This window comes from Tinamus guttatus, unplaced genomic scaffold (assembly GCF_059628265.1).
Source record: "Tinamus guttatus ecotype Peru unplaced genomic scaffold, ASM5962826v1 Tinamus_guttatus_pri_ptg000115l, whole genome shotgun sequence".
Classification (NCBI taxonomy): Eukaryota; Metazoa; Chordata; class Aves; order Tinamiformes; family Tinamidae; genus Tinamus; species Tinamus guttatus.
This window is the reverse complement of record NW_028288649.1, coordinates 4,096,496-4,110,256: the sequence shown is the minus strand read 5'-3', so window position 1 is coordinate 4,110,256 and position 13,761 is coordinate 4,096,496. Positions and strand designations below refer to the sequence as shown.

Below are 13,761 nucleotides of genomic sequence, written 5' to 3'. Positions count from 1 at the left end.
GTGGGACTTCACGCAGCTTCAGCAGTTTGATACCTGCTTATTTTCCTTTCGCTCCTGTGTTTTATCCCTATATGTATAGAGGGAAAGCCCAAGGAGCTTATTTGGACAAAATACTACTTCCCTACCAGGTTACATTGAATGTAGCCTGATAATGGTTATTCTCGGAACTGTATAATACAAAGATGCAAGTGCCTGGATGGGATTAAACATAATTTTATTTCTGTTGGAAATTGGTCTTAAATTTACAATGTAGACAGTGCCAAATATATAAAATTTTAAGAGTGAAGTATCAAAAGATAATGACTCACAAAATCCTGCTATGTTTAAATGGTTTTAGAACAATGTGCCTAGTTTCTTTTGCAGTTGTATAAATAGATAATTGATTTTCTTTTCCATGTATATTTATGATTTGCATTTTCTTTTGACAAAGCTCAGATTTCCTTTGAATAAGCATATAGCTTAACCGTGTTGTCAGTTATTTAATGTCAGTTGTTTTGGAAAAATTAACCCCAGCAGTCCCTACCTATGAGTATGATGTGGAAGAGGGACATGAAAAAAAAATATGTAAAGGTCATATTATTTGATAAATCTCTCAGCATATTTTAACTGAAGATAACATTGTAGAAAATGGCAGAACTAGTAATTAAGCAGTATTCGCTACCTGAAATCTTTCATATATGTGAAAAGAAATCTGTTTATTGGATTAGTCTTGGGAGAGGTTAATCTCATTTTCCAAAATATGATGTTTGAAAAAAAAATTCTGGCATGAAATTTCTGTACCTTAGTGAGCAGTCTATCCAATTTTATCTTAATCCTCTCCAGAGGCAGAACGTTGCATGCCCGTAGCAACGTGGGCTTTGAACAAAAATCCTTTCGAGAGTGCTGATAAACAAATGCTTCAAAGCTTAAGGCTAAACTTCAGTGGTAACGCTTCGACATCTTCATACTGCTTCAGTTTGGAGTCTGAGGAATACATCACTGACAGTTATTATTATAAAACTTTCTGGGATTAATCATTCTGAGTGGTTTTGATTGAGAAATTCATTGCGGTTTTTGACAAGTGTCCCTTTTCCTTTATTGATACAGCACCAACCTTTTAAAAGCGGGTACTGCCCTGGTAACTATTTGAAAGAATAGCAGGAATTAGAGGGATTTGACTGATCAGAAAGCACTTTAGTAAAGGTACTATCCTCTTTTTAACATTGACTAAATTATTTTTGATCTCTCGATCTTTGTTCATTCTGTTGTCCAGCTGGAGCTGGAGTGTATCAGATTTGACATGCCACTCAAAACAAAACAAAAACCCAAAGGAATAAACCCCCTAAACCTCTAAGTGATCTGCTGTAGTGTGCTGGTACCAAGTGCTAATTTGTATTTACTGTGCAAATGTCACCCTTTCAAAGAGATTGAGGAGGTGAATTTTATTGTACATTCTTTAGCATTGTTCTCCTCTGGAGACTGTGTTAAGATTTAGTGATTTGGTCACAATTAGTGGCTTTATTCTTTTAAATAATTCAGAATTACTTAGGACTTTGAGTCTACGGAAGTGATTCAGACTTTTTTGTATGTTAAAGGATATTTGGTATCCATTAAAGTCAATAGAAATACTTAGATTATGTCAGTTGGGGAAAAAAGTTTCTCTTGAATTTAGATTTTCACCAGATCCTTTTTCTTTCTTTGTTTTGATTTGTGTTACATCTTTCAAACAAATCTTATTTATTTATTTATTTTTAATGTATTTGACACAGTTGGGTAGCTCTAAGGGAATAATCCATTTTCCCTTGTCTTTCCTTCTCTAATTCTTCCCCCTTCTTTCCCCTCCCCATCTGCTACCAAAAAAGAAACCAATAAAACCAAAATCTGGTGGCCTTTCTGTTTCAGCAGTCTAACCTGACTGCTTTTCCTATTGAGACTTTATGATGAAAAGCCGTTGTATAAGACAGATTTTTTGTTGTTAGCCCGTTCTTAATGAGCTAATTAATTCTTAATAGGTGGAATGATGAGGAAAGTGGACAGAGAACCGAGGGCATGATAATACATCCATACATTTCGCATTCCCAGTTGACTGCCTTTTTTTTTTCATGGTGTGCGACAGTTACAACCTGGGTTTTATGTTTTATGTTCCTAAAACATAATTATGAATAAACTTTGACTTTGCAAAGCAAGTATATTGCTGCAGTATTTTGTGCAAGTGCTTGTTCATGTGGCTTTATTTGCTTACTACATGGTTGATATTACCATAGTTTCCTACCCTATGAATAAGTTGGATATAATATCTGTAGTAGTAAATATCAGGAGATTCATTATCTCTTCTGACCTCTTATAAAACCATGCTGTCCTGCTTTTTACCCAGCCTGTGTATTTTGTTTTCAAAGGCCGTGGATCTTTCCATTGATGAGTCCAGCCTCACGGGTGAGACAGCTCCTTGTGCTAAATCCACAACTCCTCAGCCAGCAGCAACCAATGGTGACCTTACTTCAAGAAGCAATATTGCTTTCATGGGAACACTGGTCAGATGTGGAAAAGCAAAGGTAAAATTATCATTGATAAGCAAGAATATTCTGCATACTTACTAACTGTTTGAAAGAAGCCAGTTTTTGGTGTTTTGAAGTTTGTCTGTTCATTGATAAAAGTATGACCACATATAATTATTTTTTTTAGAGTCATAGGAATGTACCCTTATACTAGAAATATGGGATGACTTTTAACTCTCTCATATACTGCAGCACTATTAGCGCTATTTCAGATACTGAGTTCTGCTTCTTTATTTTTAATATGTTTAGGGCCGGGGTGCTCAAATCTGTGGGGAGGGTGAGGAAAGATCTGAAACTCTCCTTTATCTAGGATGTGAGATTTGGCTTCTAGAACAACATTCATATCGAAGTTTCCTAAAATCCTTTTTTAGCTGATGTTAGATATCTATTGCTTGTTGAAAAATTTACCCTACTACTTACCAAGACTTAAATTGGTATTAAAAAATATTAAGGAAATTCACAGCAGGCTGTTTGCCTATTGTTTGAGTAAGTGTCAGGAATCATCACTAACAAAAAAAAATACACTTCAAAGTAGAATTTGCTTTATTTTATGTTTTTTAGGGAATAGTTATTGGAACAGGAGAAAACTCTGAATTTGGGGAGGTTTTCAAAATGATGCAAGCAGAAGAGGTAAGAGTTAGTGTTTAGCAGTAGATGTGGTGTTGTGCATGCCAGCCAGGAATTGGAGCTGTTCCCTGTAATGCATCACTACCATCTTTTAGGGAAATACTGATGTCCAGACACCTGGAGTGGAACCCACATTGACAGATGTGTGAAGAAAACATGATTATATGTACAATAGTATTTCCTATAATTACTAGTGAAAAATAAACCAAGAAATATGTATGTGAGCAATCTACATAAAAATATTCTGAAATACCAGAGGGAGGGTTTGTAATGTTTTAATCCTTCATATAATGCTTATCTTACTTTAAAGTTAATTTTGAACATTAAGAGTGAATCAAACTTGATGCCAGCTGATACAATAGAGCATATGCATATTTTCCATAACTCGTTGAACATAAATTTTATAGCGAACTAGTTTTCTTGCTTTTATCCTGCATGTTTCCATACTGTAGCTCACCAGACTTTACTTTAAAAATAAACTTACTCTCTTTTTTATAATTTTTAATCGAAATTTTTACTTGGTTATCTTTATTGTGCTTTTTGGCACCAGAATGTCTAAATATCTCCATAGTTTCTAATTTGGCTGATTTTGCATTTCCTGCAGATAGTTAGGAAATTCCTCATGAGATATAGTTGGCCTTCTGGGACTTTAAAGCCTGTGTAGGTGTTGAAAAGAAATGCAGTGTTTTTTTGAAAGTCTTTGACCTCTTCTATGAGTTTTGGTATTGACACCACAAAGCTTCTGAAGAATTCCGGATAAATTTTTCACTCCTTTAAAGTATTTTTAAAGCTTCTTGAATTTTACACAAGATTGGAACAAAGTAGTCTTGTATGTTTTCATAAAGTAAACATACAACATAACTGTATTTTAGTTACCGACAATGTCTTGAAAATTACCTGGAAAAGTTTCTGATACAATTTGTGCTTGTTTACCACGTGTTTATTAACTGCTTCACATTTACCTTCCACTAAGGCTCCAAAGACACCTCTGCAGAAGAGCATGGATCTCTTAGGAAAGCAGCTATCCTTGTATTCCTTTGGCATAATAGGTAAGAGAATCTATGTAAAATAATTATAGATTATTATGTAATCCCTGTCTCTTTCCCATTAAATTGGTTTGTGTTCTGATTCAAGGTGGGTGTAAGCAAGCTTCTTGCTCCTGGTACCATTGTACAACTAGGCTGGCAGAAACTTTCTTTGCTTTTGCCATTCTGACAAAATTATCCTCCCAAAGTGAGGACAAACAAAAATATTGATGAAACCCCAAACTTAGATTTTGGTAGTAGCATTGTGATAAGCTTAGTGGAGGGGGTGTGTTTGTGTTGTGGTGTGTTCCTTGGGATTTTTTGGCCAGGAATGGGTTTGTTTTTTCTTGCCAAGGGATAGTGTGTGGGTTTTTTTGTCTTTATGTTCTTTGAAGCTGCAGTGCATAGTGGTATTTATTGAAACACCGATTTTGTTCATAGGGATTATCATGCTGGTTGGCTGGTTGCAAGGAAAGCATATCCTTGATATGTTCACAATTGGTGTGAGGTAAGATAAATAGCACAGTTCATCCATTAGAGCTAATAATATATATTGAAGTGTGCTTGCACACACACTCTGCTTCTGTGAAGTTTGGACAGGAGGCATAAAACAAGAATTGACTTTATGCTGTAAAAAGGTAATGACTGTTCATGTTCTTTTTAATAGCATGGTATGTACTTCTCATTCTTTCAAAACATGCAGTTGTATGGAGATTGCTGAGTGTTTTTTGGAAGACTGGTGAACACTCAGTGAACAAAGACGTATAATTTACATTTCCATCCTTGTGTAAATAAAATGCACTTTTACAAGCGGCATTAGACAAAACTTGGAGTGACTAGATTTTTCCATGGTGGAGTAGTCCATTAGGTTGTTTTTTTATGGTTGTTTTTTTATGACACATTCTGTGCTATTCCAGCACTTAACATACTGCCCTATTATGATCTGGAAGTGGCAGCTGTGGATCACAGGAACTTGATCTGGTAGCGATTCCCAGAAAGACTTGTCCAGTGCTGGCTACTCATATTCTTCAAAACTTGGAGTGCTTTATGCGGTCCGAATTACTATTCTGTGTGTATAAAACAAACTTCTTTTTCCCTCCAAGCTTTTCTTCATACTTTTTCTTCATACAAATAATTGCATGTTGTTACTTTCTTCCGAGCTTGTGTTTTGCAATGAAAGGTATATGATGAGAAGCAAATGGCAGCTGCTTCCTTACGCTCTTAACCTTGCTATACAAACAAAAGGTTTGTGACTGTAAGTGTGTCTTTACTGTGTGTTTATGTACGACATTTTAAGGCAAAATTTGTATGTTTATTTTCATTTCAGTTTGGCTGTAGCTGCAATCCCTGAAGGATTACCAATCGTGGTAACGGTGACACTGGCCCTTGGTGTCATGAGAATGGTCAAGAAAAGAGCTATTGTGAAAAAACTGCCTATCGTTGAAACTTTAGGTATGACCAGACTAACCTGGGTAATTTTTTCATGTGGATGTTAAGAAATTAATATCAGTGTTCTTACTCAGTCGTGCTGTTCCCTTTAAAACTTTAGTAATTAAAAATATTAAAATTTAAAATCATTCTGTGTGCAGTTTCAGTCATGAAACATGTAGTACACTGGACACAAACCAAGTAATCTTTTCTGCTGTACTTTAGCATGCTCTGTGTTTTGAAATTGAAAATATTTTATTTCTTATTTCTCTTTCTGAATTCCATTAGTATTGCAAGGTTTGCTGTTGGTTTTGTCATACCAGCTGGCATTCAGAAAAATGTCAAGTGTTTTTGCTCACCAGGAGTCTTAATTGAGAGTTCATTTAATGTAGCTTGAGATATAGCAGTATAAAAATATGGAGATAGTGAATAAAACTATTTCACACTACTGATGTGTTTGAAACTTTGTCTAATACCCCCAAAAAACCCTTTTTTATCTATTTATCAATAGTTGTAATTGCCTCTCTGTTAAAAAAGAAAATGAGACTTAACACTAACAGTTGAAATATTTCTAGTTTTTTTTTTCTTGAATATTTTTTGCTCTCCTTAGCTACTTAAATTGTTCTAAAGAGTCTTTGTCTTACTCATTGGTTCTTTCAGGTTGTTGCAATGTAATTTGTTCTGATAAAACTGGAACTCTCACAAAGAATGAAATGACTGTAACTCATATTTTTACTTCGGATGGGCAGCGTGCTGAGGTATGTAATGAAATTATTTTAGACTTCAATTTTGGATTTTACTTCTGTGTGTAGAGATTGGATCACCTAAAATATCCCTGACTATTGCAGGTGAAGTGCAAATTGAGGAAGGGTAAATCTGTAAATTTGTTCTGTCAAATCTTAGTTTCTCAACTTCTGGCTATTTCTGTTTGTCCATTCAATCAATAGTTCAGCCTTTGTCTCAGATGTATATTTAAGCCTTCCATGACTACAGAAGAATTATTAGTATAATATATACTGCTCATATAGCTCCTCATGGCTGTAACTTGTAATAAAAGGCAGATGATGGGATTCATTACAAATAGAGAGATTTTGTTTTATTTCAGTGTGGAAAGTGAGGCTACTTTTTTGCTGTTACAGGTGTGTAAAATAAGATTTACATTTTAGGAATATTTAGAATAGAAGTAGCAGCTAGCTTTTGGCTAAAAGACTTGATTGTGAGTCCTTCATGCCAACAGCAGACTATCATTCTTCCTCTTCCTAAGAAATGAAACTGTAAGTAGGAGCAAGACAAAGCCTGAGGTAAAATGGAGAGGGGAGGGAGGGGAAGGCAGTATGAATGAAAAAGCAAGATGTGAAATTAGATATAGTTTTATGAGAGTGTATTTTAAACAATTTTTTTAGGTTCTCAAACTATTTATTTTTTAGGATAAAGATAGGATAAGACAGGATTAGGACAAATGTCCTAAAGATAGGACATTTTAGGATTTAAAAAAAGAAAAAAAGTTTTCTTTAACCTCTTGTGTATCAGCTGAGAGACTATTTACCTAACTATGATTTTTCTTCTTATTCCTGGGTGAAAATAGGATAGCAGCTCTGTACTTCCATTCCCCTGCAGGGGTAGGCATTTTAAACAGGCTGAATGAGGATGGCGGGGGGGGGGGGGGAACCAAAACCAAAAAAAGAACCTCCTGCACCACCTGCACCTTCCCTGCAAAGCCCCTGCCCTGCAAAAAGACTAACCAAAAAATCCCCAAAGGCTGCAGGCATGTCCAAGTAGCCGTGCTTGTACACTGTGTTTTTCATTTCTCACAAGGAATAAAATTGATACTGTTAATTTTCTTGTGAATATAAAATGCTGAGTATATTTGAAAATTAGTGTCTAATGTATTTCCTTGAAGAATTCAGTTGTCTTGAGCATATTGATTCCTTAATCTTGATCTGGTACATTAGAAGTCAGGTGGGCGAGTCCATTCGTGTTAGGTAAAATTGGCCATTTTGGATGGTGGTGTTTTACTTTTTTATAGCTTGCTGTAGAAAGTTGAAGTTCCAACAATTGATGAATCCAGTGAACATTGCATTTTGTACTCCCTTTGGCTGTTTGTCTTTCAGGTTACTGGAGTAGGGTATAACAGGTTTGGAGAAGTGATACTTGATGGTGATGTTATCCATGGTTATAACAACCCATCCATTAGCAAAATCGTTGAGGTGAGACCTTGGCACAGAGATGTGTTTTAATCAGTGACTTTGGAGCACAAGAGTTGTGCATGGTATTCACTTGTATTCTGTTTATCTCCCCTTCTCTTCCTCGTCTTTTAGGCTGGTTGTGTGTGCAATGATGCTCTGATTAGAAACAACACCTTAATGGGGAAGCCAACAGAAGGGGCTTTAATTGCACTTGCTATGAAGGTGTGTACTGATTGGTGTTTCTTTTTTGTTTGTTTTTGACGGGTGGGAAATATGTAGAAATGAGTGTCTCTTTCCATCACTTTTGATTTTTATTGCAACTGCTCATTTTCAGTATATGTCTCTTAACTGTTGGAAATCCGTGTGCATTCTGAGGAAGGTTTTCAATAGGTTATTTAGAAACATAATAAAGTTTTTAACTGCACTTATTTTGCACACTTAATATTGTTACTATGCCTGCCATGAGCCAACTGACCTATTGAAAATTAATTGTGGTGTTTTTCTCCAGTTTTCACCAGCAGCAGTAATAAGTGGATAACTGATTAGTAAATAGACTGGTACTTTTTGTGGCTCTAGCATTTAAATGATGGACATAGGCAGTTTGAATTGTGAATATTCTGGTTAAGAGTGGCTTTTATTCTGTGACACACCTGTTAGAGTTAGCGAGAAGGGGAACAAAGAACCTTAGTACTTGATTTTTCTGTGATCATGAGTAAACTTGCAAGAGATACTAAAAGATGAATGCACTACAGTATTTATTTCCCCCTGTAACAGAGACACCGGATGTATTTTTTTCCTTGATTAGGTTATTTCAAGTCTCCAGCCTTTGTCTGGAAAGGATTTTGCTATGAGCACACAGGAGTAGAATAGTTCCTGTCAGGGGAGGTAGTGATATTTAGCACGTTGTGAAAGTCTTTAATTACCAAGAATTGTTTACAGCAGGCTACATTAATCTGTTAAGGATTCTGTGATTCTATATTATTTTTCTTGGACTAGATTAAGGGTAAAGCACGGAAGGTGAGTTGCGTCTGGGGTGGGGAAGGAACAGTGTTTGAGATGGAAATCTATTTTCTTTGACTTGTCTGAAGTCTTCATGGTCAGTGAGTTTCAGCTTAAAAGTTTACTGGATTCTAACAGTTTAAAATCTTATTTCAGATTGGACTCTCTCTAGATTTTGCTGCAGTCTTCTGTTATTTTCCAGACACTTTAGCCAAGGAATTATTTTAGAAATAATATAACCGAAAAATCGGTGCTTACACTGATTTTTTAACTCATTTCAGAAAGTCCAACAAGTTGGCAAGTGATTTTAACTCAGGAGATCCTGTCATTAAGGTACTTGCTGTCTTGTTTACAGATGGGTTTAGATGGACTCCAGGAGGACTACATAAGGAAGGCTGAATATCCCTTCAGCTCAGAGCAGAAATGGATGGCAGTTAAATGTGTCCACAGAACACAGCAGGTAAATGCCAATCACTGCTTCACTGTGAAACACAGGCTGTGCTCTGGGGGGTTCTGTAGAGCAATTATGAGCACTACTTGATACCTTCATTTTTTGCTTCAGAGGTTAGTAGAGGCTAGCAGTGCAGTGCACAGTCCTGGAAATGTGGTTTGATAATAGATCAAGTTTCAGTTTCAAGCTCTGAAGTGTTGACTAAGAATCGCAAGAAACTTTCTGGAGAGGAATTCTGGGAATTTTTCATTATATTGATATCCTGGACTTTGAATATATGACTGTTTTCTTCCTTCTCCTTTTCCCTCAAACTTCAAAAGTAATTCTGTCAATCATCTGCTCTTTCAGCACTGCATATTGCATAAGGAATTAGGAGCAAGAAGATGCATAGATGTTTAACAGTTGAGCTTTCTTTTGTTTGAAAACAATGTCTTTTTGATGTTGCCAGCACATTCCTCAGCAGGGATGTGTTTTTCCCCCTCCCTCACCTCCCCTGCTGTCAGCAGTGTCCCGGATTATCAGTATACACACACACACACACACACACACACTTTCACACTTGCATCCATACTTCATTTAGAGCAAGTTGCATATTTTTGTTACATAATTCTTTTTTTTTTCTGGCTAGTCTGGTAACTGGAGTGTTCTAAATAGTATGTACAATGGAAGCACAGTTTTTGTCTTTATGAAATATTTCCTACTATTTGTGATCAAAAAAAAAAATCTTGTTTACTCTGATAATTAAATCCTGTCGACTCTGTTATGGAGATGAATCATTTCAGTCCTTTTATCCATATGGAGAATATGGTATATTCTGTATAAAGAGTACCGAGCAGGAATTGTTAAATGATTTTTATCTTGTAAAAATTTACTGTCTGGTGCAAGAACATTGCTCCATTTCCAACACTTATCATATCAATCTTTTTAAAAAGTTGTTATCAGTGTGCAAAGGCAGGACTTCTCAAGGGGATGGATGGGTTGATTTACTATTGGAATAAATATTCAAGGTAAGAGGTGGATTCTCAATCCCTTGATGCTGTCCAGGGATTCTGCAAATTTTGTCAAGTCACTGGATGTTTGGTTCAAGGGTGAAGATGGTGTTTAATGACCTGTGCAGGAAAACAGATGGTTAGTTAATGATCTAGATGCCCTTTCAGACCTGAAATGGTGTGCAGGTTTCCTTTCTGTTCTTTAGTCTCTTGAGATTGTAAATGAATTGTGATCCCAGTGTCCCCTGTGTATGAGGTTTAAAGGAGACACTATTTTTAACTTGTTTTTAGTGTCAATACTCTTAAATATACACTGTATAGAGAGGTGTTTCTAAACCTAAAAATCTGTTTCTAATATATTTTTTATTTGTGCTACATGCTCTGAAGAGTTTTTAGGAAAATACTGATACAAGCATCATTCTCAAGTGTGCATGCCTATATACTTGTGTGTGTGTGTGTATATATGTATTTATGTACCCATGGGCATGCATGCACAAGCAACAATTATTTTTCCTTTTAGGACAAGCCAGAGATTTGCTTTATGAAAGGTGCTTATGAACAAGTCATTAGATACTGTACATCATATAACTGTAAGGGGCAGATCCTACCTCTTGTTCAGCAGCAAAGAGAACAGTACCAGCAAGAGAAGACATCCATGGGCTCTGCAGGACTTAGGGGTAAGACCATTGCAACACTGTGGATTAACTGGGTTTTAATGTTACTGTTTACTTGGAGGGGGAAAAAAAAAGAGAAGAGAGAACTAAGAAAAAAGATTTAGGGGAGAAGGCTATTGGGTTCACTTTTTAATGGAGGAGGGTGGCAAAAAGGTGCTCTGTTTCTAAGAGCCCCTGATCTCCTTTTCAGCTTGTTGCATAAATGATTATGCATGTGCACAGAAACTGCAAATGGAGGTGCTGTTCTCTTTCCAAATGGTGAAAATGGATACACTTCCACCTGAAAGGAAGTGGGAAAAAATTCTGTAAAACTTGAAATAGGTAGGGTTGGTAAAGAAGGTACTTATTCAAAGAAAAAAAATATATGAAAATAGGCTATTCCAAATTAGCATTTGTTATTAGCATTTGTATACATCTTGCTTTCAAATGCTAACACATTTTTCTTTGTTTCCTGAAAGTTCTGGCCTTAGCTTCTGGTCCTGAGTTAGGACAACTGACTTTTTTGGGACTTGTGGGAATAGTTGATCCCCCACGGACTGGTGTCAAAGAAGCTGTTACTACACTCATCACATCAGGAGTTGCAATAAAAATGATTACTGGAGATTCACAGGAGACTGCAGTTGCCATTGGTAGGAATTGTCCACTGACTTGTTTCTCATGTCAACACTAGCTAGTTAATTGTCATGAATGTTGTGGATATTAAGTCTTTATGATTTGAGCTCTAGATATACGGACTGCATATGTATTGGGTTAGGATGTGGCACAGTGGAACTGGGGAAAAACAAACAAAAAACTCTGAACCGATACTTCAGTGGTTGCAACCTAAATTGTAGTTTTTCTAATTTGGTTTATATATCATGATTGCCGTTTGAGACAAGATCTATCATCTTATTGTATTTTGCTACAAGTTTTGCTTAACTTTTCATTTTTAATTTTTTATTCCTTGCAATGGGTGTGGTTCTTACAGCAAAAGGGAGGAAATAAGTCACTGACTGAGGATTTGGCATAGATATTTTTCTCCATATAAGTTGGAAGTTTAAGTGCTTTTAATAAATATTTAAGTAAGTTACTTAATTTCTCTTTACCATACAATACCTTAAAATACAGGTACTTTAACTAGAATATGCATTCTATATGTACAAGATGCTGATAAAAGTTGGAAGTGCCTGGAAAAAGCACACCCCAAATTAGCAGTACTTTCACCATTAGAGTATTTCTTCCTTTTTTTTTTTTCTGTTTTTTGCCTCTATTTGCTTTATCTCTGTTCATTTTCTATCTTTTTTGAACTGTGAATTCTTAAGAAAGAACTAAATGTTTATGTTTAAATGGCATCTGCCACAATGAGATACAGATCTTAAGACTTAAAAAAAAAAAAGTTAAGAAAATGAATATTTGATTAGAACAGACTTGATGATATGGATTTGTTTAAGAGTTCAGCTAATTTACTTTGGTATACTGAACCAAAAGAAAGTACTGTTTTAGTACTGTACTACTTTTCAAATCAGAAATTCTGCAGAAAGTAATAAGCATAAAAGTAAAATTCTGTTGCTTAATGTTTTTAAATAAAGATGGATTATTATAGTACTGATTATAGCTTTGTTTTTGTGTTTTTTCTCCATTTCTAGCTAGTCGCCTAGGATTGTATTCTAAAAATTCTCAGGCAATATCTGGAGAAGAAATAGATGAATTAGATATTCAGCAGCTTTCTCAAATAACACCAAAGGTATGCTTTGATTATACTATTTACTAAAAAGCAGTAAAGGATATATTCTGTATTGAGAAATGCTTTTATTTGTGGAAAACCAAAATGTAACTTCTGAGATACTGACAACATGGTTTCCAATAGGAAAAAGAAAAGTGATTCAGTAAATTATCAGAGTCTGAAGCTTCTAGTGCAGAAATATGGAAGCTGTCCCAAATCAAGCAACTGGTTTTGTTCAGTTAGTTTGATGTATGGCTCTATGAGGATTTATTTCTTTCATCTTACAAGATTATCTTTTTAGTGAGTTCATTACCTTTCTGTCTTTCATGTTCAGTTTACCTTTCAGTGCCTGCATTGGGAATTTCTTTTTTAATTTGTCACCTTTCATTTTCTGTGAGCATCATCTTGTTACGTTGAAGACATTTTTTTTTGTTTTTTATAACTTGAGCATTTGCCTGTTCACAGGTGCTCTACCTTTTGTAATTCAAAAAAGGAGCTGTCTTTATCTTCAGTGTTTGATAATATATCTCACAGCATTAGCTAAGAGATTTGAAAATGACTGCTTGTTAATTTGACTATTTAATATTTATTAAATGACTAAACTTTAAAAATGTCTTAATTGTAAAAGTGAACTCATAATCAAATGTAACTGAGGTTCGAGCTTGGCTCTATTGTGAAGTTTATGCTTCAAAGTGCTTCTCTCTACAGAAGACTGCAGAATCACACTGCAGCTTTCTTGAGTCTGTAAGCCAGGAAAAAACAATGTTTACAATCAAGAAGCAAGTGTATTTATAATGTGAACATCTCAGCTTTATCTCTTTTTCCTTGATGACACACACACACAAAAAAAGTGATATTTATTTTTTAGTTTATTCAATAAAATTTGTGCTTATAGGGTTTCCTTAAATAACTAGAAATAATTACTGAAGTTACTTTGTGTGCTTTTGACCTGAGACCTGCATTGTTTTCCAGATATTTGTATAAATCATAGTAGGACTTAAAGACATTTAGTAGGATTATAACATACAGCCTAATGTGGCTGTTCAACTCTGATTCCTAATCTTGCCTTTCTAAAAGAAAGAATGCTAGTAAAATGCTAGTAGTAAGGAATTCTGTTGGAAAAAGAAATTCCACTTCCTGAAGTTC

General features: G+C 35.3%; 1 protein-coding gene across 2 annotated transcripts in view; it reads left to right on the top strand.

Annotated features, from left to right (window-relative positions):
- ATP2C1 (ATPase secretory pathway Ca2+ transporting 1) overlaps positions 1-13,761 on the top strand; it is a 62,188-nt gene that overhangs the window by 39,639 nt on the left and 8,788 nt on the right. For both annotated transcript variants that reach the window (XM_088521121.1, XM_088521120.1), the window contains 12 exons: positions 2,376-2,531; positions 3,096-3,164; positions 4,135-4,210; positions 4,628-4,694; positions 5,514-5,638; positions 6,275-6,372; positions 7,726-7,821; positions 7,933-8,022; positions 9,155-9,259; positions 10,760-10,916; positions 11,372-11,542; positions 12,539-12,636. In XM_088521121.1, coding sequence (XP_088377247.1) covers positions 2,376-2,531; positions 3,096-3,164; positions 4,135-4,210; positions 4,628-4,694; positions 5,514-5,638; positions 6,275-6,372; positions 7,726-7,821; positions 7,933-8,022; positions 9,155-9,259; positions 10,760-10,916; positions 11,372-11,542; positions 12,539-12,636 — 1,308 coding nt within the window. The remainder of the gene's footprint in view (positions 1-2,375; positions 2,532-3,095; positions 3,165-4,134; positions 4,211-4,627; positions 4,695-5,513; positions 5,639-6,274; positions 6,373-7,725; positions 7,822-7,932; positions 8,023-9,154; positions 9,260-10,759; positions 10,917-11,371; positions 11,543-12,538; positions 12,637-13,761) is intronic.